Source organism: Spinacia oleracea, chromosome 3 (assembly GCF_020520425.1).
Source record: "Spinacia oleracea cultivar Varoflay chromosome 3, BTI_SOV_V1, whole genome shotgun sequence".
NCBI classification, from domain to species: Eukaryota; Viridiplantae; Streptophyta; class Magnoliopsida; order Caryophyllales; family Amaranthaceae; genus Spinacia; species Spinacia oleracea.
The window spans coordinates 158,425,080-158,450,678 of NC_079489.1; the positions used below are offsets into that span (position 1 = coordinate 158,425,080).

The 25,599-nt window shown below is 41.3% G+C and overlaps 1 protein-coding gene and 1 long non-coding RNA gene across 2 annotated transcripts; one reads left to right on the forward strand and one right to left on the reverse strand.

Annotated features, from left to right (window-relative positions):
- Positions 1-337: 337 nt before the first annotated feature.
- On the reverse strand, positions 338-25,290 carry LOC110791629 (outer envelope pore protein 24, chloroplastic). Its single transcript, XM_021996396.2, has 3 exons — positions 24,957-25,290; positions 24,477-24,839; positions 338-604 (listed from the first exon to the last, which is right to left on the reverse strand). The coding sequence occupies exons 1-3, from the start codon at positions 25,161-25,163 to the stop codon at positions 524-526; spliced, it is 651 nt and encodes a 216-aa protein (XP_021852088.1). The 5' UTR covers positions 25,164-25,290; the 3' UTR covers positions 338-523.
- Positions 20,811-22,978, forward strand: LOC130470604 (uncharacterized). The gene is made up of 5 exons (XR_008931322.1): positions 20,811-20,952; positions 21,051-21,118; positions 21,203-21,303; positions 21,811-21,885; positions 22,841-22,978. It is a non-coding gene; the product is annotated as an uncharacterized lncRNA (long non-coding RNA).
- Positions 25,291-25,599: the final 309 nt, after the last annotated feature.

Consider the following 25,599-nt stretch of genomic DNA (forward strand, 5'->3'; position numbering starts at 1 on the left):
CTGCTGTTCCAATAATTTGCCATAACCAGGCAGTATGTAGTGGGCCAGGCTGGGCTACGGGTTAAGCCCATGACTTCATGCCGTGCTTTTTTCATGCTGGGTCGACTCTTGGGCCAGGCCAGCCCAACCCAGCCCATAACCATCTTTACCAATGAGCCTGGATCAGTTAAAAATAGGACTTACATCATGGAAACCATGAAGAAACTAGCATAATTGCTTGTTTGGTATCTTTGCATGATTGCTTGTTTGGTATGCAAATTACCTGTTAATCCAATAACAAATCGAAACAACCTGCAAGCTCAGGCCAGAGACCATAGCAGTATTGCCAGTATGCACATAAGAAAAACGATAACTTTTTAACACTACCTTAAAGTTCAGTATATACTCTGTAACATATTTGACAAATTAACACTAAACATTTCAAAGCTATACAGCAAGGCCACTAAGCTTGCATGGGAGATAAATTAACCTGCTATTTCTGGCTTAAAGGAAGAGGGAGAAGAAGAAAAAATAACTACAAAAATCACATTTCAAAATCCCAAGTACTCTCAGCACTCAATTTCGGTATTTTTGCTTCTTCGGCCAGATTCAGAGATGCTGAAACCTGAAAAAAAAGTTTTTATATGCTTAGATAAAGTACTCAATCACATATAACCTGGTGTAGCTTCTGAACATTCAGAAACGAAAATTAAATAACCACGCAGATTTGATCATATAAGGGCTACCGACAAAATTCAGTGTATTAATGTTTATAAAATAAGGAATTGAAGAAGAGGCCTCAAAGAATACAGCACCAGCTGTAGAAATAATGCAAATAAAGGCATCACTATTTAAGAAAAATAAGCAACTATTGGATAAACCAAAACTAGATGATGCTCATTATGCCAGTGGAAATTCGAGCAACAGATTTTTATACTAATATTCAGAAAATGTCAGAGGAATCCAATTATTGGCTCTGCGAAAATTCAAAATAACCGAAACCTACCCCGGAAACAAATGAACCCGAAACAAAAAATAGGGTAACCGGATTTACAGATTTATAGCCCAATAGCTGGGCCATTTTTTGCCAATTAGGTAAGTTAATGTAAAAGGGTTTATGGTCTTATTGGCAGCCATAAAGAATGGTGTGCATAGAAACAATAATTCAGATGCTATGGAACCCTGAGGCCATAGTATAGTATTAATCACTGAATTCAGGTGAAACCGTCAGACATCGAGAGGAATATGTTTTACATGGCAGTATGGCACCCTATCACTCAAAGGTTCACTCTTAGTTTAAAAAAGCGCAAGGCTCACCTAGGCTCAGCCTTCTGCGGCTTGAGCTCTCCAGGCTCATTGATGTCAACCAGGCGCGCGCCTTTGTGCGCCTTAGGTAAGGCGCAAGGCGCAGCGCCTTGTGCGCCTTCAGTCTTCGGGCGCATAGGATGACGTGGATCTTTTATTTACATTTTATTTTCTTTTTTAATGATATAAACACACCCCATGTGACCTATCAACGGTCATATCTCTACAACCTTAGCTTATTGGGTAGTGGAAGCAGCATAATATGAGTTGATTTTCATATTTCCAGTTTGTAATTACCATGGAAGGTTCTAATTCTGGCACTACATCGACGGGATCACGCAATGCTTATGAACCGGCAAGAAAATATGGCACTCCAATAGAAATATCTTGTTTTGAGTATAAATTGTGTTAATTTTTTCTATACCGAATTTTAAGGTTTATTAGAAAATTATGTGCGCCTTGTATCCAAAAGGCGCGCGCCTGAGCCTTGCGCCTTGCGCCTAGGCTCCAAGACCCTTGTGCGTCTTAGTGCGCCTTGCGCCTTGTTAAACTAAGGGTTCACTTAAGTTTTAGAGTTAGAGAGAGGCAATAAACTTGAAGTGGGATGTGGAATGTGATCAGTGATGTATGGTGGTTATGAAATAGGTTCGGATCATCTCGCATCAAAATCTGATGTTTTTTCGGGAGGGAACCACCTTCCGTCACTGACTAAGTTGGCTTCGTTCCCGGTAACGTTAGCTATAATTTAGTAATCCTGCTCTCTCTTCTCCGTGATTTCCTGAAGCTCTTGTTGATTCAAAAAACAAGAAAACAAGAACAACACTTCAACTCAAGCTAATTAGCTAAACACACAGAAATGTTGGTTGAAGCAACATATTGATCGTAGCTTCTGCAACACATTCACCAAGCCCGCCGGCTCTCCGTACATACGCAAGAAGACAGAAAAGGCAGCAGGGTGCCAAGGGGACAACAGCTGATACAATAGCAGTAGCAGCAGACACAATAGCAGGAAGAGGAACCACTAACCTTAGTGGATGCAACGATCAAGTTCATTACGACTCTTTGTCTTATACAAGCTGCTTTTGTCTGAAGACCATCTATCATAATTGCTTTCGTCTTTTATTCCAAGTTTGTAAATAAAAGGGAAGGGGGAAACAAGCAGAAACTATCTTGAGAGTAACTGGGAATTGTGGGAGAGTAGAGACCTCTCAAAGTCTATGGGTTACTCTATTTTGTAAATTCAGCTCTTAACTTCAATATACAGCCACAACCTTTCAGCAAAGGCACTCGTTATCTTAATTTTTGTCTTGATTGTTGAGAATTATCTGAGTTCTTTGCATTCTGACAGTTAATAGGATCATTTTACTCCTCTTTAAAGCATTTTAAAGGCAAGTCTGTAAGCTAGCTTCAGCCTGAGAGCGGGATCAAAGTGTAGCTTATGTCACCATAAAGTAGTGTCTTTTGTGATTCCATAGGTCAAAATTTGTCAACTTGATATGTTAAACCGATAGCTTAAAAAAAATCCCATTTAATTTGTATTATTCATAATCATCTTGCCACTATTTTCCAATATAAATCCGATTAAACCATATCGCGTATCAAACAAGTTCATAAATAATCTCAAACTTGTTTACTAGGCGTAGAACTTGTACATAGAGAGCCTAATGTAAATTAATGAACGCTCATGAAAAGCACAACCCGGAATGTCTAGGATAAAAGATTACCTAAATTTCTTTATCTTGCCACCATTTTGTTGTTTTGGATACTCCAGTGTGTGTCTATACACTTCGAGAAATTAATTTGGGGAGGGGAGGGATGGACAGTGAATCTAGCTGTATAAACATTCTAACAATCCAACAACCCAGGATGCTCAGACTCGGGTACGGGTGTCCGACTCGGGTACGGGTCCAAGAGTCGGACTCGAACTTTTTTAAAATCAAGGACTCGGGGACACCTTTTAGAAGTGTCCAAAATTCAGATACGGACTTGGGGACATGGCAACCATTAAAAAATATTAACTTTATTTATTTAAATATTTATAATGACAGTATAAATATTTAATAGATGAAGTTTTTTTTTTTAATTTACTCCATATAAAGTAAATGCTTTGAAAGTTGAAAACTTGAAACTATAAACTAAAAATCACGTGATATATTTTCCCAAGATAAGAAAGTGGGTCAAAAGAATATCAAAAGCTAATTAAAATAAAAGTAAATAACTTCCTCTCTCTCTGGTGGCGCACGTTAGGGCGAACCTACTATCGTGCACCCACCTCCATTAATGGGTAAGAAGAAGAAATCTACGAACCGCTCTTCACCTCAAGCTAGTGATGCTTCTCTGGAACACAATGCAACGCACAAAAATGCAACTTTAGGCCATAATTCTGCTACATCTCAACCTCAAGCAACTGGTAGCTCTGCTTCCATGGAGTCGTCGGGTGAGTTGATTTCTTCTCCCCTGGTTCATGCTAATGCTGGTTTAATACCTGTTGAACTTCACAATACTATTTTACAATATCATCACTCTCTTGGCATCCCTGTTCCTACTGTGAATCGAAATGAGCCGTTGGGTTCAAATCTGGAGGGGGGTGGGATTTCAGGTCATGCTAGTGGAAATAGGGGAGGATCTCAAGGAGGGGAGGAGGTTAATGAGAGGATTAGAAACTTGGCTGTGCAACTTGAGGAAACTTTGGTTCAAAGTAATCAGATCTGTGAACCCATTCAAGGAGTTGTTGGAAACCAGCAGGTTCAAAGAAGGCTGAATTTGCAGGATCCTCCTGTAGTGGCAACTGCTACAACTGCTCCTGCTTGGTCCAGTCTGTTTCAACGTTCACCATTAACTAGTAAGGGTGCTTCCCTTCAATTTGTTGCTCCAATTCTGAAGGAAGGGAAGAAAATGGCTCAATTGCAGAAACCTGAGGTTGATGCCTTGACTGAGAAGTGGATTAGATCTCTAGTGTTATACATAGTGGGTGAAGTACCTACTATTGCCTCTTTTAAACGATATATTGCTGCAAATTGGAGCCATGTTAGTCCCCCTAGTATCTATTTACATGATGATGGGTATTTTGTAGTACATTTTAACTCTATTGAAGAGAGAAATGAAGTGCTGAGTGGAGGTCCTTATACATTCTTCAGTAGACCAATAATCATCAAGCCTTGGTCATCAGATTTTGATTTTTGTGAAGAGGTTCTTAGGGTCATACCCCTGTGGATTAGGTTGCCTAATTTACCCCTTAATTGCTGGAGTTGTGATTCACTGAGCAGGATTGGCAGTTTACTGGGAGTGCCTGTTTGTGCTGATGACTGCACTACCAAGCAACAAAGAGTATCATTTGCAAGGCTTCTGGTTGAAATGGATGTTACTGCTGAACTTCCAGAGCACATTTGGATTGAAGATATAAGTGGCAATGTGTTCAAACAGAAGGTTCAGTATGATTGGAAGCCTACATACTGTCACAAATGTCAAATGCCAGGCCACAATTGTGAAGCAGTGAGCTACACTCACCATCAACCCACCAGGAAAGAAACACAGAAAGTGAAGAAGGTGTGGGTTCCCAAGAAACAACAACCTGTAGCTGCTGGTGCACCCACACCTACATCCACCCCTTTGAACCAACCAGTTGCAGGACACATTCTGGTGCTGATGCAGGATGGAGGGTTGCTACAAAGAGCACAAGAAATAGGGGTGTGCCTGTTTCTACTAGCAATACTTTCTGCACTTTGGTTGAGGATGATTCTGATAATCCTGATACTGATGATGATATTGATGGGGATGCTGCTGTGGGACAAGGGGATGGGATTGTTTTTCCTCCAGATCCTTTATGCTAAGCTTATGCACATGGAATGTTAGAGGGACAAATGACCCCTCTAAGGTTACTGAGGTAAAAAAACTTCTAAGTTACAATAATGTTACTATTATAGCTATTCTAGAAACTAGAGTAAAGAACAGCAAATTTCAGACCATTGCCAGAAAGTTTGGCACTCAATGGCAGTGGGAACACAATTATCTTTTTTGCAGCAGGGGAAGGATTTGGTTAGGGTGGCAACCTGGCCTTGTCACAGTTAAAACTACCCAGACTCATGAGCAATTCATTCATTGTGAGATCATTGATGCACAGGGTGATTTTGCTTTTTATTTTACTGCTGTGTATGGCTTGCACACTATTGATGACAGGAAGCAATTATGGAGTGAGCTTGGTAGAATTGGGAATGGAATTGGTAATATTCCATGGCTCATTGCTGGAGATTTCAATGCTATTCTTGATATTCAAGATAGAATTAATGGAGCACCAGTCTCTCTGAAATTAGGGACTTTGCTGCCTTTATTGATGATTGCAAACTTTCTGAATTAAGAAGTAGGGGTCACTTCTATTCATGGCACAAATGAGGGGATTCTACTAAAACTGCTAGCAGAATAGACAGATGCTTAGGCAATGCTGAGTGGATGCATAACAAGAGTGCTATCTGTTTTGACTATCTCAATGCTTCTCTTTCTGATCATTGCCCCCTTCTTATCAAATGTATCCCAGAATTTAAGGGGGGTGGAAGACCATTTAAGTTCTTCAACTATCTTGCTGATCAACCCTAGCTTTCTCACTATGGTGGAACTTGGCTGGGAAAAGAATGTTCATGGGTATGCTATGTTCAAGGTGTGGGAAAGACTCAAATTGGTTAAAGTAAAGCTCAAATCTCTGCACCAGCAAGAATTCAAAGGGATCCAGGACAAAATTGACCAAGCTAGATCTCAGTTAGATATTGTTCAAAACCAACTTCAAAACTTTCATTCTGATTCTTCTCTGTTGGATATAGAACAAAGGTGTGTTTCTCAATTAAGGAAATGGTTAAAAATTGAAGAAAGTGCTCTGAAGCAGAAGGCTAGGCTCCATTGGTTGAGGGATGGTGACTCAAACAATAGTTATTTCTTTGCCGCAGTCAAAGAAAGGCATAGGATCAACAGGATTGATGAACTTACTGATGATGCTAATAATAAGCTGGTGAGACCTGCAGATATTCAAACTGAAATAGTTCAGTTCTACACTTCTCTCTTGGGTTCTGCTGCCCAAAGTCTTCCTATGATTGATATTCCCACTATGAGGAGTGGACCTCAGCTGAATTATGATGTGTTGCCCAGTTACTAATACAGAGATTGACCTTGCACTGAAAGGTATTGATGATTGTAAGGCCCCTGGTATTGATGGGTTGAATGCTGTGTTTTTCAAAAAAGCATGGCCAGTTATTAAAAATGATATCTATGCTGCAGTTCATGAATTCTTTGAAAAAAAAGTATTGCTGAAGCAGATTAATTGCACTTCTATTACTCTAGTTCCTAAGGTCCCTAATCCCACCAAGATCAAAGAATACAGACCAATTGCCTGCTGCATAGTTCTTTACAAGATCATCTCAAAAATTCTTACTACTAGATTACAGAGAGTGGTGAGCTCTGTAGTTAGTGAGTGTCAAGCTGGTTTCATACCTGGAAGGCATATTGCTGGCTACTGAACTTGTTAAAGACTACAACAGGAAGCACCTATCCCCTAGATGTATGATCAAAGTGGACCTCAAAAAAACTTATGATTCCATTGAATGGAGTTTTCTCAGGTGTGTTATGACTGAACTGGGATTTCCTACTGTGTTTCTAGATTGGATTTTTGCTTGCATCACTTCTGTATCCTACAGTGTTCAACTGAATGGAAGACCATGCCCTCCCTTTGCTGCTAAGAAAGGTCTTAGACAGGGAGACCCTCTCTCTCCTTTCCTATTTGCTATGGGTATGGAGTATCTCTCAAGAAACATGAACATGCTCAAGGTTGATCCTAATTTTAATTTTCACCCCAAGTGTGAAAGATTGAACATCACTCATATGATGTTTGCTGATGATCTCCTCATGTTCTGTAGAGGGGATCCTATCTCTGTCTCCATGATGTTTCAGAAATTCAAGAATTTCTCTATTGCTTCTAGATTGGAAGCTAATCTGGATAAAAGCAATGTCTATTTATGTGGTATTACAAGTGCAATGCAGAACCAGATTCTCTCAAGTCTTAATATTCCAATGGGTGAATTCCCTTTCAGATACTTGGGTGTCCCTCTTTCTACCACAAAGCTATCCTATATTCAATGTAAACCTTTAATTGACAAGGTTCTTGTCAGAGCCAAGTCTTGGACTACAAGATTTCTTTCCTATGCTGGCAGGTTACAATTGATCAAAACTATTCTACTCAGTTTACAGAACTTCTGGTGCCAGATCTTTGTCCTTCCTAAAAAAGCTATAAAAGAAATTCAAGGGTACTGCAGGCTCTTCTTGTGGACTGGTGGCACTTCTAGCTCAAAAAAAGCTCTGGTTTCTTGGGCAACTCTATGTCTTCCCAAAACTGCTGGTGGTTTAAACATTAAGAACATGGAACTGTGGAACAAGGCAGCTGTTTGTAAGCTCCTCTGGGCACTTTCTCACAAAAAAGATAAACTTTGGGTGAGATGGGTTGATAGCTATTATATTAAAGGGAGATCTCTTGGTAGTTTTCAGTGCTCTAGCAACATGTCATGGGCTCTGAAAAAGATTTTTGGTTGTCTGTCTCTGGTGGAGAGTGTGGGTGGATGGGATAGTGTAATGAAGAATGATCAATTTTCCATCAATCTGATGTATAAGAAACTATGTGGTGACTTTCCTAAGGTTCCATGGAGAAGGGTAACATGTAACAACCATGCTACTCCTAAGAGTCTATTCATTCTCTGGTTGGTGATCTTGAAGAGAATCCCTACCCTTGACAGGTTGCTGAAATGGTCAATTGTCACTTGTGATATCTGTCTTTACTGCAATACTACCTCTGAATCTGTTGAGCATCTCTTCTTTGAGTGTGGATTTACATCTCAAGTCTGGCAAAGGGTTCTCACTCTCCTTCAGTTTGCTAAGGCTCCTGCTGGTTTTCATGATGAATTAGAGTGGATATTGAAATGCAGTAAGAAGAATGGAGCTAGGCAGAAGCTATTGGTGATGTTTTTTGCTGAAGCAGTTTATTCTATTTGGCTCAACAGGAATGATAAACTGTACAACCAACATTGCAAAACTCCTGCTGAATTGTTTAAGGACATTCAGTTTAGGGTTGCAGCTAGATGTCCTTCTGATCTTTGTACTAAATTGTTGGATTTAAGCTGTTAGCTTGTAATCTGTAGACTGTTTGGCTTTGTGCTTGTATGGCTGTTGCCTGTTTTTCCCTTCTTTGGTAATAAAATTCCCCTTTTATTTGCCAAAAAAAAAAGTAAATAAATAAAAATACTGACAGGTTGTCCCACTTGCTTACCTAGTTATCCCCAATATTTTAATTCATTTTCAGTTTAATATTTGCTTACCTAGTTATCCCCACGTTATTTAATTCATTGTCAGTTTGACAGTTGTCCCCCACCCTCCCCACCTTTCCCACACCTACGTACTAAAAAAAAAAAGAAAAAAGAGAGAGCATCGACTTTCATGGAGGTCGTCTTCCATGGAGGTCGTCTGCATTCAGCAACATGCAAGAGCATCAATATGGCCGGAAAACATTCCTAGTGACTCGCATTTCTTAGGCGACCAGAAGCCCCAAGTTTTCGGCCTCCATATCCCTGATTCGAGGCCTCTATTTTCAGATCTGGTTTTCAAAACCCTAAAAGACGAGTCCATTTCCCCCAAGGCGAGTCCGGTCCGGATTCCGTGTCCGCACCCGCGTCGTGTCGTGTCGACACCGGTACGACAGGGTGGTGGAGCGAGTCCGAGCATCATAGCCAACAACAATGGAGATACAGTAGAGTACTTTGTAAGAACATTTGGCTAATAGTTACGAAAACCGGCAGACATTATACGCAGTTGATACTCCACTTGTTAAGCAAATATAAATTTTCTTATACATTTATCCGTTAGAGCTCTACTTGGAACACCATTAATCATTGCCATAATGAACACCACAAAATCATCTTGCCATTACATACAATAGCAAAAGATCAAGACATAAATCCCTAAATTTCACTTCAATATAATTTCATCAATGTCTATGTTTCCCGAAGCTTATATAAGTGAAAATGGACATAAAAGACACGGAAGTGATTCACGCCCATGACACGCAAGGGAGTAAAGCTCATGGTACTGGCAAGGCTAACCGTAGTGGAGACGGTGAAAGCTCGCGTGACGTTGGTGGTGAGGCTTCACGCAGCGGTGGCGGTATTGAAAATTCACGCCATGGTGGCAGAGTCGTCAATGCTCGTAGTTGATTGAGGGAGGCTCTTTGGTTGGACGAGGTCAAGAATAAGGGGCCCTTGAGCGTTGGGCCTTTGCAGGCTTGGTTGAATATTGCTGGCCCGGGCCATTATGATCGTGCGGTTGATGAGTTATATGGTGTCTGGTCCGGCTATTGGTGTACTCTGCGCGTGAGTGTGAATGATCGTGTCACTCACCCTCCCGAAGGTCATATTGTTGTTTACCTTCGATGTTTCGAATTTGGACTGAGGTTTCCACTCGATCCGTTTTTAACTGAGGTGTTAAATGGGTATAACATTTGTCTTGCTCAGTTGACCCCGAAATCCATACGTCATATTATCAGCTTTATGTGGATGTGGACCAGTAACTTTCTCGGGTTCAAGCCATGCGTCTCGGTCTTCAAATCTTTGCACGAATTGAGCAAGAATACCAAAGCACGACAGGGTCTTGGATATTGGTCTATTACTAGTAAGACAAAGAAGAAGATTACTGCTCATCCTTACTTGGATTCCGATAAAGATTGGAAAACAAAGTTTCTCTATGTTAGGGTGCCAACGCATCCGGATTACTTTGGGCCCCTAGATGGTTCATGGAGCTTGATGTTGACATGTCTTTGGTACCGGATGTGACATCCGAGGATTATATGAACTATGTCATGCTAGTCTCAGTCGCCGGTACGACAAACGTGAGTGTTCCCGGACCGAGACTTCACTGCGGTGGGATGGTTTCCGCCCTTGTTTTTATGTTGTGCTAATTTTGTTGTCTTTCCTTTTTCAGAGTACGGTCTTGAGCTATTGAAATATTCAACCCTCACTGCTGTCGCGGGGAATATTGAGGTAAAGTATAGGAATCCGAAGGTGTCTACGTATAGCTTTTCGGAGTCTGAATCAGCTGGGTTTACTTTTGAAAGGTTTGACCCGTGGGTTCCAAATGAATCTTTATCTGCTCCCCAAGCTTCTGACTCAGTAAACATATCGCATCTTAGTCAATACCTTTCCCCATCTCCAAACATTTCTTGGACGGAATATGTATCTTCCAACCAGGAACTTGCTCTAAATGTTCATCAGTTTGCCGCTTTGCCTGTGACCGATGAGCCTATAGTTGAAGATCTCCATCCTGATATTGTTAATCTTTCTTATTCTCCAGATTCCGAGCTCCCTGCCTCTGTTTTAGCTCGCGAAGAAAGGATGGGTACTTCTGGAGGAACAGAGCAGATGGACAACTTATTTCAGTGCATCCATGACTTCGGTGCTCCTTTGGTTCTTCTTACCGAGGATGTTGTTCAAACTCATGAGGAGGTGGCTCAGCAAAGACTTACTTTGGAAGATGCGGCATGTGAAGACAATTTCACACCTTTCACTGTATCTGAGGGTGCTCAACAGAAATCTCCTACTACTGCCGCGGGTTATCAGATGAACACTCCTGGAAAAAGACCATTTGTTGATATTACCCTAGGCGAAGTATAGGTCTTTGACCGGGTTGAGCATAACTCTCACCTCGACATGGCAGTTGGAGTGGGATCCAAAGCTGAGCCTTCACGCAAGAGGTTTTGCCATGTTGGGAGCATAACCTCTTCAGGTTTTAAAGCTTATATTAATCAGGAGGGGAAAGACCCCGGGGATATTGCTCTGTTGATGCTATCTGAGGTAAGACGACTTAATAAGCTGCTCTTATTTTTTATTTTTTTGCCGAACCGTTTCCCAAAGTAGTGTTGAAAATCAAATAAATTTCAAATCTAGTGTTTTGTCTAAAAGTAATTTCCTTTTCTAGTATCCATATAGGATCAGAAAACCTAAACCTAAAATAAAAAGACCGCCTTTATTTTATACTAAACAGAAGACCCCCCCGATTAATATAAGCTTCAAAACCTGAAGAGTTTATGCTCCCAACATGGCAAGACCTCTTGCGTGAAGGCTCAGCTTCGGATCCCACTCCAACTACCAAGTCGAGGTGAGAGTTATGCTCAACCCGGTCAAAGACCTGCGCCTAGGGTAATATCAGCAAATGGTCTTTTTCCAGGAGTGTTCCTCTGATAACCTGCGGCAGTAGTAGGAGATTTCTGTTGAGCACCCTCATATACAGTGAAAGGTATGAAATTGTCTTCACAGGCCGCATATTCCAAGTAAGTCATTGTTGAGCCACCTCCTCATGAGTTTGAACAACATCCTTGGTAAGAGGGACCTAAGGAGCACCGAAGTCAGGGATGTACTGAAATAAGTTAGTCCATCTCCTCTGTGCCTCCAGAAGTACCCATCCTTTCTTCGCGAGCTAAAGTAGAGGCAGGGAGCTCGGAATCTGGAGAATAAGAAAGATTACCATTCTCTGGATGGAGATCTTCAACTATAGGCTAACCGGTCACGGGCAAAGCGGCAAACTGATCAACATTTAGAGGGTTGGAAGATACATACTCCTCAGATAAAATGAAGCAGATGTTGTCCAAGAAATGTTTGGAGATGGGGAAAGGTATTGACTAAGATGCGATATGTTTACCGAGTCAGAAACTTGGGGAGCAGATAAAGATTCATTTGGAACCCACGGGCCAAACCTTTCAAAAGTAAACCGAGCTGATTCTGACTCAGAAAAGCTATACGTAGACACCTTCGGATTCCTATCCTTTAACTCAATATTGGCCGACACAACATTGAGTATGTTAAAATTTATATCTATCCAAGGGTTGAATATTTCAATTGCTCAAGACCATACTCTGAAAAAGGAGAGAAAACAAAATTAGCACAACATAAAAACAAGGGCGGAAACCATCCCACAGCAGTGAAGTCTCAGTATGGGAACACCCCACACTCACATTTGTCGTACTGGCGACTGAGACCAACAACGGTAAGGATGGCCTCCTTGGTAATGTAATGCATGTTTGGAAGCCACTTGGTCAGCTTCGGTTTGGTTGCACCATCAGCCTCGAACCAACTGACATAGTTCATATAATCCTCGGATGTCACATCCGGCCCGGTACCAAAGACATGTCAACATCAGCGACCACGAACCATCTAGGGGTGCCAAAGTTATCCGATGAATCGGATGCGTTGGCACCCTAACATAGAGAAACTCTGTTTTCCAATCTTTATAGGAATCCAAGTGAGGATGGGCAGTAATCTTCTTCTTTGTCTTATTGGTAATAGACCAATACCCAAGACCCTGTCGTGCTTTGGTATTCTTGCTGAATTCGTGCAAAGATTTGAAGACTGGAAGCATGGCTTGAACCCGAGAAATTATTGATCCACAGAAAGTTGATGATATGACATATGAACTTCGGGGTCAACTAAGCAAGACAGATGTTATACCCAATCAACACCTCGATTAAACGGATCGAGGGGAAACCTCAGTCCAACTTCGAAACATCGAAGGTAAACAACAATATGACCTTCGGGAGGGTGAGTGACACGATCATTCACACTCACGTGCAGAGTACACCAATTGTCGGATCGAACACCATATAACTCATCCGTCGCACGATCATAATGGCCTGGGCCAGCAACATTCAACCAAGCCTGCAAAGGCCCAACGCTCAAGGGCCCCTTATTCTTGACCTCGTCCAACCAAAGAGCCTCCCTCAATCAACTACTAGCATTGACGGCTCCACCACCATGGCGTGAATTTTCAATACCGCCACCGCTGCGCGAAATCTCACCACCACCGTCACGCGAGCTTTCACCGTCTCCACTACGGTTAGCCCTGCCAGTACCATGAGCGTAATTACGTATTAATTTCACCCAAAGGGAATCGTAATTACGTAGTAATTGCACCCAAGGGAGCCGACAATAATTGTGATTTGAAGCCGATTTCCATCATCTCTCGCAGCGTGGTTCTCCAGGCTTCGTGGAGCTTTTTCCTCTATCTTCTAGGCGTGAGGTACTTGTGCCCTGCTCTACTATTTCCTTTGATTCACGATTTCTATATGTGGTGTTTCTTGAGTACCTCTGCTTAGATACTGTATTTAATTTTCGGAAAATTGCGAATTGAACCTAGACTTTCGCGGATCTCGGCGTTTGAATTGGATTACTGGGTTGTCAAATTAATACCCTGGACTATTAAAATATCAATTTTATGAACACAATAGGACTGTAAAATTGGAGGACAAAATGAAGGGGATGGTGTTAACGGAGGAGGAGGAGGAGGAGGAGGAGGAGGAGGAAATGTAGGGATGACGATAATGAGGTGATTAATGAGCAACTTATGCTCTGCTTGGTTGGTAAATTGCTTACATCAAGTCCTTATAGTGTGGAGGCGATGAAGAATGCTATGAAAGCTGCATGGAGGCTGGCTAAGGGTGTAGTAGTGCAGGAGATTGAAACTAATTTGTTCATGTTCATGTTGGAAACTGGACAAATCAAAGGTGCTGGAGGATGGGTCGTGGATGTTCGATGGTGCTCCCCTGCTATTGAAAGAGGTGGGGGGGGGGGGGTATTCAACCCTCGGAGATCGTGATTGATACAATAAGGTTTTGGGTGAAAGAAAAAGATGTCCCATGTCCCTCTCGGCAACGCACAAAATCTATGGCTATATCCATGGCAACCTAAGATGGGAAAGTTTGTGGAGTATGATGAGACATACCCTTTGGGTTGGAGCAAATATATGAGATTTCGTAGATTTCGTGTAGACTTGAAGATTAATAAGACAATGATGAGGAGAACTAGAGTAGTTGTCCCGAATGGTACTAAATGGGTTACATTAAGCTATATTAGGAACATTAAAAGTACCCTAATATTAGAATTCTCATAGTATTAATTAGTAATATCCTAATATTAGAATTACCATAATATTAATATTATCTTAAAATACCTAGGAATTGTTAGGTTGAGAATTGTTAGGAATTGTAATATAGATTTATTAATTTAATAAGAATATAAGTGTCTTTTGCGTTATATTTGTCATGGTATCATAGCAAGGTAAGACAATTTTTTTCCCCACAAAATTGAGGAGAGAAACACGTTGAGTTTTGAGATCGTGTAATGGCGAAGTGTCACGGTCCGAGCGTTTTAACACCGGATCGTGCGGCGCGCTCTTGCCTAGGGGGCGGCAAGGGCGCAAGCCTTATGCGGAAAGTGAATCTCAAGACTCGGGGAACGAGCGGGTGTTTTGTTTAGAATGGGCACTCTTGCCTATTGGCGACAAGAGCGACGGTCGGGGGTTGATCGGGGAGCTTGTGTACGCACATCAAGCACAAGCGGGACTGTCGACAAGAATGTATCTGTCTTGAGTGGGACTTTGTTGGGACTTGGAAAGCTTAAAAACATGCGACAGCACAATATCTATAAAGGCTAGTAACAACGCAGGTGATTAAGCAAAGGCAACTTCTGATGAGAGGTATTGGTTCATACCCCTCATAGAGGTTTATTTTAAATTAGCTAAAACTTGTCAGTGAACACTGGAATTACAGTAACATAATAATTCTTTCTAAAGCCTAGAAAACTATTAGAAAGATTCTAGAAAGCAATAGAAAAGAGAAATACAAGTAAAGGAAAGTTGGATTCTAACATCCTCCCCCACTTAAGTTGTCGAAGCTCTCGTCAACATACAAAAGTTACAATAGATAAAAGAAAAATCTCCTATTCTAAATTCTGTCGTCTCTCTCGCGTCGTTGGTTGATGGCAGTTGTTGGAGTCTTCTTGAATCTTGTTGTGTCTTGGTTGGTAGGTGGGTTCTTGTTGAAGTCTTGATGAGTGTTTCTTTCTGGAGTTGATTCTTCTTGTGAATCCAAGTCTTCCTTGTTTCTGGTTTCTTGCTCGGAGCTGTTGGGCTTGAGCTTGTATTTTGCATCTTGTGTCTCTGGCGAGCGGAGGGGGTATCTGAGATGTCGCCTTTCTGGGTGGCTTCCATTGCCGAAAGGTATCGGCCCTTCTCTTTTGTTTTTGTGGGAGTACCTTTACTTCGAACTAGACAAGTTTGTCCACCTGCTACAAGCAAAGAATTTAAGTGAGGCATTACAACTGCTTTGCTGGTGCGAAGGAACTCCAATCCAAGTACAAGATTGAAGTCGTCCAAGTTGACGGCAGTGAAGTTCATTTTCCCTTCCCATTCTCCCAACTTTGTTTCCACCTGTTCTGCCACACCGAGGATCGGCTAGTCTTTAGAGTTGACGGTTTTCATGCTACCGCCTCCTTTCTTGAGTACCAACCCCAATCTTCGGGCTTCAGGTTCGGTCACAAAGTTGTGAGAGGCTCTGGTGTCGACCATGGCTCGAGCACTCCTCCCATTTACCACCAGAAGGTCCACATACATCATATTTGCGGAGCCTTCTCTTGTCTTCGGGGTCTCTTTCCCCACTGCATACATCATGTAGACAGAGCTCATTCTGCGGGGCTCATCATCCTCACTGCATGCTTCTTCTCCTGTTTCTTTCGGGGTCTCCTCCACGGACATGGACGACAACTTTCTTTGCAGGTTGTCGATCTCCCCTTTGTGCTTGCACTCCCACCATTTGTGTGGGCCTCGACATAGCAAACAGTTAAGTCTACTAATGTTTCCCGAGGGCGTGTTGATCTTGGATTCCTTTGTTGATATGGAAGGTGATGACCAGGATTTCTGTGAATCCCCTCCCCCATTTCCTTTCTTGAATCCTCCGACTGAGCTAGACGACACCCTTAAGTCACTTCTCGCACTCTTGGGTGAGCTTGGGGTCGGGCCCTCCAAGCTTGTAAGCGTCCCCCTTGTTCCTTCTTCCAAGCGATGTCCCCTTCCTGCGGAGTAGTCCATTAATCGCTCTGCAGCAGTCATAGCAGCCAAAGAGTGTCAACTTTCGCCCTCAATACTTCACGTTGCGCCCATTCTTGTAGCCCGTGAACAATGTTGAACAACCGATCCTTTTCATTCATATGTCTCGAATGTCCAACATACAAGCCGAGTATTCTTTCACATATTCACATATGGAGCCCTTATGGCGGATCTCCTGCAGCTTCATTCTTGCGACAAACCTGGTGTTCTCGGGGTAGAACTGATCTTTGAGTTCCTTCTTAACTCCTCCCAAGTATCTATCTTTATCTTCCCAGCGACCATGTCAGCGTGCTTTCCGCGCCACCATAGCTTGGCATCATCTGACAAGTGCATGGTTGCAGTATCCACCTTCAGCTCGTCGCTCAACTGACAGATTCTGACAGATTCTGAAGTACTGCTCCATGTCAAAGAGGAAGTTATCAACTTCCTTCGAGTCTCTAGCACCGGTGTTGTCTCGAGGTTTCGGAGGTTTGATCTTCATCACACCACCTCCACTTGAGTCAATCCTTGCAGCGCGCATCAGGGTCGCGCACTTGTCTTGGGCATCTTCAACTTACCCTTTTACAAAACTCAGCTGCTCATGCAGTCCTTCTCTTTCTTACATGAGCTCGTCGACCGCATTCTCGAGTCTCTCTATTTCTTTGGCTTGGCCAATCACAATTTCCTCGAGTCGAGTCCAGGTTTCTGACTTGCCCTCTAGCCAGGCTAGTCTTTCTTCGATTGATTCCATCTCAGATTGCTTGCTTGGGTCTCTCGGTGCCTAGGTTTGAACCTTGACTCTGATACCAACTGTCACGGTCCAAGTGTTTTGACACCGGATCGTGCGGCGCGCTCTTGCCTATGGGGAGGCAAGGGCGCAAGCCTTGTGCGGAAAGTGAATCTCAAGGCTCGGGGCACGAGCGGGTGTTTGCTTTAGAATGGGCACTCTTGCCTATTGGCGACAAGAGCGAGAGTCAGGGGTCGATCGGGGCGCTTGTGTGCGCACAGCAGGCACAAGCGGGACCGTCGACAAGAATGTATATGTCTTGAGTGGGTCTTTGTTGGGACTTGGAAAGCTTAAACACATGCGACAGCGCAATATCTATAAAGGCTAGAAACAACGCAGGTGATTAAGCAAAGGCAACTTCTGATGAGAGGTATTGGTTCATACCCCTCATAGAGGTTTATTATGAATTAGCTAAAACTTGCCAGTGAACACTGGAATTACAGTAACATAATAATCCTTTCTAAAGCCTAGAAAACTATTAGAAAGATCCTAGAAAACAATAGAAAAGAGAAATACAAGTAAAGGAAGTTTGGATTCTAACACGAAGGCTGATGAGGAAACTTCGCCACTGAAGGTTTGAACTCGCGAAGGAATACTATCTAGGATTATCTGATATTCCAGGAAATATAATTACACCAATTAAACTTAGAGGCTCCAAAAACTACAATCAGTGGTCTACATCGGTTCGTAGAGCTTTGATTTCGAAGAGAAAATTTGGCTTCATTGATGGAACAATCAAAGAACCAACAGACGCGGACAGACTTGCAGATTGGATTGTTGTCTAATCTATGTTGGTATCATGGATCACACACACGTTGGAGGAATCGTTGAGATCAACCGTAGGAGATTATGATAATGCCAGAACTTTGTGGCTTCACCTGAAGAAGCGCTTCTGCGTGGTCAGACCTCAGTGAATGCAAGCAGGGAGGTAATGAGACAGTAGCTGAATATTATGTCACGCTGTCAATTATCATGAAGGAACTTGTGAATTATGCAAAGGTACCTATTTGCGATTATGGAGGCTACACATGTGGTATTGCAACACAGGTAGCGAAGATTAGAGAAGAGGATCATCTACATTATTTTTTGATTAGGCTTGACAAACCTTATAGAGCCATCCGAGTGCTGAGATGCTCGGACTCGTCCCTATACCCCGCCGTACCGGTGTCCACACGACACGACACGGGTACGGGTGCGGAATCCGGACCGGACCCTTGGGAGAAAACGGACTCGCCGTTTTTCTGAAGTCACAGAGACTCCATGGATAGATCTTGGAAGTTTGGGGAAGAAGATGAGTCGTTCGGTATCTTATTTAATAAGATGTTGTTCCCATATACCGAGTACTATTTAACAAGTCCCTATAAATGACAGTTGTATTATTTGACAATTGTATTTTTTTTAAAAGGTAATTGACAGTCCCCATATACTATTTAACAAGTCCCTATAAAGAGGCCCCACGTTTTCCATAGCTCCATTAAATGAGATGTACTATTTAACTATTATAGTTTTACTTTTATTCTGTTTTTTACCTTTTACTGTGTATTTTTTTTTCCTTTTACTGCAAAGTTTTGTTTTTAACTGCAAATATATTAATATTTTGGACTCTTAAAAAATGAGTCCACGAGTCCATATTCATATTTTGGACCCTTCAAAAACGAGTCCACGAGTCCTTCATTTTTTAAATTCAAAGATCCGACCCTTTGACCCATACCCGAGTCGGACACCCGTACCTGAGTCCGAGCATCCTAGGAGCCATCCGAGTCCAATTACTAGCACAAACGCTTCTACCTTCGATGGATGAAGCATACCAATCAGTGAATAATACCGAAGATTTGCGAGTAAAGGAAGGCCATCAGCGTGAGGCATTATGGCTTTCAAGACTGAGGTACGAGGTAAGTCGAGGTTATCGAGATCATGCCAACAGATTTTGAAACCATTGCAATAGGGAAGGCCACGAGGATGAGACTTCATACCAGCTAGTTGGCTTTCCTGAATGGTAGGATGATAGGAGAAAAGGAGGACGAGGCTCTGGCCATAATAATACTCCGTAGTAAAGACGGTCGTGGTCGTGTAGGAGGCAATGGTGTCGCAGGGCCAAGTAATCAAGGGGTAGTAGTTGGTGTAAGAGGTAACAAACTCACAATCCAGGCACATCAAACTTCTTTTGCTCCACTCAAGTCAAGTCCAACAGATTATTGACCTGTTGACATCAAAAACCAATACAAAATTCCAAGGTACATGCGATAATAATTTATTATGGATGGTTGATACAAGAGCATCAAATCATGTTACAAACGACCTCTCAATATTGACGAATGTGCGGACGATCCAAAATTGCCTCGTAGGCCTCGTAGATGGACAATTCACTAACTCGAATCAAATTGGTTAGGTGGAATTGAACGGAGGATTAATAGTTGATAATGTGTTATTAATACCTGCTTTAAATTGCAATTTAATTTATGTGACGCAGTTCGGTGATGAATCAAAATTGTGTGATTCAATTTACTAACAAAATATGTGTTATACCGGACCGGTCGACGTTGGCGGGGTGTTATTTAGGAGAGTGTCGGACTTTAATGAGGCAATGTTGGCAAAGCAATGTTGGCGGATTATTTAAAACACGGATCTGCTTTCTTCCCGAGTTCTTAAAGCCTGTTATTTTCCAAATACGGACTTTATGCACGTTAATGTAGGAATTAGGCCGAGTTATATTTGGAGGAGATCTGGGGATGCAGATGGGTTATAAAGAAGGGTAGTATATGGGTGGTGGGTGATGGGATGTCAATCAACTTGTGGAATGATCCGTGGCTAGGACGGCGCCCATCTTTCCGTATTATTACCCCTCGCCCAACAATCTGTAGTGTGAATACGGTGGCTAATTTAATTTAATTGATCGAGATACCAGCTCTTTGGATGAAAATATTGTTCGCCACACTTTTGCCTTTTGAAGCAGATGAAGTTATGTCCATACCACTGAGCTCACAACCACTAGAGCGGCATACCGAAAAAAAGAAAAGAAAGGCACGTTCTCTCTTGGTTCTACTCAACAAATGGGTGTTACTCCATCAAAACGGGATATCACTTCATTAATTTCTACAAGAATTCTCAAAGTAATACTCCAAGTTCATCTAGTGTAGACTATTACCGGAAGAAAGCCTGGGATTTGCAAATCCCACCAAAGGTTTGGGTCTTTGTTTGGCAATTGTGTTGCAGAGCTCTCCCAACTTGTGTCGTCTGCATAGGAGAATTTAGTCTATCCCAGCATGTTGTCCAAGGTGTGGATTCGATGAAGAATCAGAGTATCATGCCATTGTGAAATGCCCTTTTGCAGTGAGTATTGTATTTGGGATGCTGCTGGCCTTGATTGATTCTGTCACAGATGGTCCTCATTTTGTGAATATAGTTGATTGGTTTGCTTGGCTTACTAATACTAAAAGGCGAGATGTTATTGAATTCACCATCATGATTGCGTGGGATTGTAATCCCCCGTAAATTTAGAAACATTATTTATATATTTTAACGTATAGATTATTATATAATTGACTGATTTTAGAAATAAATATATAATTAACGTATATTTATTTTATTACATTTATGATATTTTTAATGATTTATGAAATCAAAAGTAATTTTAAATTTTACGTTGAAAAGAAATCGAATCACGAAAACTTATTGAATTTAGAAAACGATCCTACTCAGTTTTGGATTCGAATCATAAAACCAAATCCTAATTCTATCCCTTTTTGCAAAGCCCAAACCATAAACCAAACAAATCCTCCCTCCTCTTTTCTATTTCACACGTAAAACAAAAAGAACCCAAGCAAACCCCCTTCACTATTCACGTAACAAGGAACAAGAACCCTCAAGAACTCCTTCTCCCTCACGTTGCCGTCCTCCTTCTTTCCTCCCTTCACGCCGTTGCTTCTGCCAGCCGCACCAACTCGTCGCCGCCGGTAAGCCCTTCCCCGTCGTTCTCTTTCTCTTTCATCCCTCTTCTCTGTTCGTCTTTCCCTAACCATTAATCTCCCTCCCTTTGTTATATCTCTCACAGCAGCTCCGCGAGTATTTCCTCGCCGCCAGCCCAGCAGCCGCGAAAGCTCCACCGTCGTCCACCGCACGGTAGAACTCTCCTCCTTCTTTCTTTCCCTTTCGTTTTTCTTTTCTCTCTTACTTTTCGTGGCTGATCTTTGCTCATCCGCGCAGCCACCACCACCGTGTGCCGCCGTCCTTGCTCGCAGCCACCCTTGCGACCACCTGCCGCCGCAACTCAGTCCGCCGGCTGCCCAAACCCTCCTCTTTACTTGGTTATTTCTTAAACCCTAAGTAAACTAAATATTTTGATTATATTTTGTTTATTTAATTTATGCTTTGATTTAATAAATTTATGATTTTTATGATTTAATTAGAATTTCAGATTTATATATTATGTTTAAATAATATATTTAATTTTCAGATTATATAAATACATTGAAATATTAATTTTTGATTATCTAAAGTATGAATTTCAAGGTTTTAATAGTTGTAAATCATGGTAGGACGATTGTGGATTATTAAATTTATTGTTTCGATGTTTTAAGAATGTAGATTGGCCTTGGTGAAGCTTTTAAATGAATTTATATTGCTAAAATTTAAAGTACGATGTTTGCAAAGAGTTTTCAACGAATTTCAATCACTAATTCAATAATTATGATGCTAGCAAATCAAATATTCAAGTTTTGATATTAGAGAAGGTTCTAAATATGTTTAGGATGTATTTAGAATGCTTATTTTATGGTTGTGAATGATTAGACATTGATTGGGAATATTTGTAGGTTGTTTTAGGCGAAGAATTCTCTTTAGGCGACTTTTGAAAGTGTTAAAGTGGCCTATCAGTTTGTTTACACAAGGTACGTACATACCTGTGTGCTTGGAATGTGTGTTATTTGTTGAAACCATGTCGAAATTGTTGATGAACTTGGTTATGTTGAAGTTACATGTTTAACATTGTTGGATGGACATGTTGAACACATATTTCGTTATGAGAATTATAACATGTTAGTATGAATGATTGATGCAAGCATGTTGGTTGGGAACCCTAGATTATTCTATATATATTTATTCAGATCGATTGATCGTTGTTCCCTTTTAGCTTTTCACTACTTTATGAGGGCCGAGGACCTTGTTTAGTAATTTGAAACCTTATACCCATATAGAGGGGTTGATCTGTATTAAAGGAAAGGTTGAATTAATTGGAATAAGTCTTGATTGATACCTCTATGGTCACTTACTTAATTCCAAGATAAAAACAGTGGAGAATAATTGCTGATTGTATGACTTATGTGATTGTTGAGTCATAACAGAGTTTTAATTTGTAAATCATGTAAAGTGAAACTGAGTAGCAATAGCTTTAGACTGTGCACGTCTAAAGTGACGGACAATCAGGAGTTGGGGTCATGGGTCGCCTATGGTTTTTTCTGGGCCGGATTGATCACCGGTTCTATTTTAGTCAAAAGTTCCTCAATATCGCAGGTCATTGGGGGTTACGGAGCCGCGCCCGTACCTCGTCTTATTTAGTGAAGGCTTCTAGTAGACAACTCAGTCCATTGACTATTTCAATTAAAATAATGTTAATGATACAAAGGTCTAGTTCAGTCAAATATAGTCTTCAAGTCAATATGTTTTGGTTATCCTTGCTTATGTTTTATTAGTATCATGTTAGGGTCGTTCGTTTAATAGAATCATGTTAGGACTATTATTGTTTTAGTATGTAGTACTCAGCTTTGCTGATTACGTGCTTTGTTTGTGTGTGTTGATCATGGCTATGCCTTATTGATCCTGTGATGACCCATTTTTGGTGAGCAGTCTCTAAGGATCAATAAGCGTTGTCCATCTACAGGTTTGAAGACGATGCATCATTGGGATCGGGATTAGAGAGCTTGTATTATTTTGTTTTGCTATGTGTTTTGGTTTTGTTAATTTGGACTTTAAACTTGTCGTACTATTTACATTTCCTTATTTTCGTTGATTGGTTTTTGGGATTTAATCTGTAATCGATTATTTATAAACCTAAAGTTAGTTTTATGTTTTCCGCTGCAAAATTCTGAATAAGTCGTTACGTTTTCACACGGGCGATAATACTTTGATAATTCTCCATAGTTATATTTATAAAAAGGGTTATTTTAGAAAATGAGAGTTATCGAGGTGTCACAGGGATGATATGGTTTGAGAAGAACAAGGTAAGGGTGGGAGACGAGCCTCGATTTCCTGCAAACGTTGTTGTTAGTGCCAGAAGCATGTTAGATGCTTTCGTGGAGGCCAAAGAGGTAAGGAGACGCGTTGTAGCTGCTGGTAAAGAAGCACGGTTGGCTGCCTCATGGTGCCCTCCATTAACAGGTATGGTAAAGGTTAATTTTGATGCTGCAATCTTTGGTGAGTCGGGTGTGGGTATGGGGGCTGTGTTACATGACCATGAAGGTGTAGTTGTGCGGGCTGCTGTTTCTCAACTGAAGTGCACTTGGACTGATGACATAGCAGAAGCTTAGGCGGTCGTTTTTGGCATGAAAATGGCTCTACAAAGTGGTGTGAGGTCGACTATTGTGGAGAGTGATAATTTGCAGATTATTAAAAAGCTCAAGGTGAAGGAGAAAGACAGTAGCTACTTAGGGGTTATCCTACGAGAAATTTTCTGTTTAGTTGATTCTTTTGCTTCAGTTGTTTTTTCTCATGTCTTTAGGGAGGCTAATGAGGCGGCACATTTGATGGCTCACTTAAATCCAATTGATTACTCTACTAGAGTTCGGGTTTGGTGTTGCCCGTCGAGCCTCGATGATGTAATTTCTTCGGACTATTGTCTTGTGATGAATGAAAATTAGCGCCCTATTGGCTTTCTATCAAAAAAAAAAGAGAGAAAATGATCAACTTTCAAACCATCTTTAAAGTTTAAACTACTATGTTTGTCTAGATTTTGTTGTGACATTGATAGTTCAAACTTCAACAAAACACCAAAAAAGAACACATTCTAACAATCCAACAACAATGGTCATACAGGGAGTACTTTGTAAAACCATTTGGTTAACAGTTACAAAAACCGGCTGACATATGCAGTGGATACTTCACTTCTTAAGCAAATAGACTTTTTCTTATACATTCATCCGTTAGAGCTCTACTTGCAACACCATTTAAACAACATTCATGGCCATAATCAACAACAAAGATGCATCTTGCCATCACATATTTACATACAGTAGCTTAGATCAAGATATAAATCCCTAAATTTCGCTTCAATATAATTTCATCAGTTACTATGATTCCCGAAGCTTATATAGGCGACCATAATCAACTTTCAAACCATTTTAAACTACTATGTTCGTCTAGATTTTGTTGTGACATTGATTGATAATTTGATAGTTCAATTTATAACAAAACGCCCAAAAACAACACACATTCAAACAATTATAGCAAACTCAACCAAAATGAACAGAAATCTCTTAGAATGTACCTTGAAAGAACCATTGAAAGGCGAGGATCGAGACCACTCCAACCCCAAAACCTTGGTAGAAGTCTGATAAGAAGCCTTAACTACATCACCCCCATGAATCCTCTGAAAAGCCGCGAAATCCCAGGAATTCTTGGAAACATCATAACATGGTTCGAAAGTGGTATCCCCTCCTCCATGACTATAACTATACTTCAATTTCCGAATCCCAGACTCAAAATCACAATTCGCGGTAACCTTATTCGACGAATCAATCACCAGCGTCCCATCCAACAACAAGTTCTTCTCTACCCTAGAATGCGTGTATGTCATGTTCAGTCGCTTGTCTAAAACCCTAATTGAGTTCATAAATTGAAACCTCAAATCCTGTCACCCCCAATAAATAAATAACACAAAAAAGTTGAGGTTACTCTTCGGCAATTGAATCAATTATTGAGTTAAGGAAACGTAAGATAAAGATAAAGATAAAAGAGAAGAATTTACTTGTTTCGGGGCGTGGTAATCGACGATGAAAGAGCCTGGTTTTTCAAGAGAGAGAGAAAGGTTGCTGAAGCTGGGGATAGCGTTGAAGGTGGCGGCTTCAGAAAGGGCGGCTTTCAGCTTGACGTCGCCGGCGTTGATGGTGAAAGTGGCGGCGGCGGCGGCACTGCTTTCGGCGGCGCATTGTCCGTTCATCGATGCCTTCCACATTATTGGCGGGGACTGGATAGAGTTAGGGATGTCAGTGGGGCGGGTTTTGCGGGAGACCCGCCCCGCATCCGCCCCAAGTAGGCGGGGATGGAGGTAGGTTTGGCGGGTGATGGGGCGGGGATGGGTATAAAAATCGTACCCGTCATGGATGATGGGCGGGTGTGGATTTTGTGTTGAACCCGCCCCATCCCCGCCCCGTCATGAGTGATGGGGTGAGTTTGGATTTATTTGCATCTTTAGGTGATAATATGAATTTAGGTGAGACTAAAATTTTTTGTTTGGATTTTTTTTTTTTATGACGAGTATTATTTTTGATTATATATGTTACTTTAGTCATAATGTATTTTTTCAATAGTTAACTTTCATTACTCCATATATATGGTAAATGTTTGCTAAATAAGAAAAGTTAGGCGGGTATTAACGCGGGGATAAGATG

Bases quoted from the DNA above. Each gene is read 5' to 3' on its own strand.
- LOC110791629 (XM_021996396.2), bottom strand. From the start codon at position 25,163: ATGTGGAAGGCATCGATGAACGGACAATGCGCCGCCGAAAGCAGTGCC. The intron at 24,840-24,956 runs GTAAATTCTTCT...TGGGGGTGACAG, and splicing joins ATTACCACGCCCCGAAACAA to GATTTGAGGTTTCAATTTAT. The intron at 605-24,476 runs GTACATTCTAAG...CTTTTTTTTCAG, and splicing joins CTTTCAATGGTTCTTTCAAG to GTTTCAGCATCTCTGAATCT.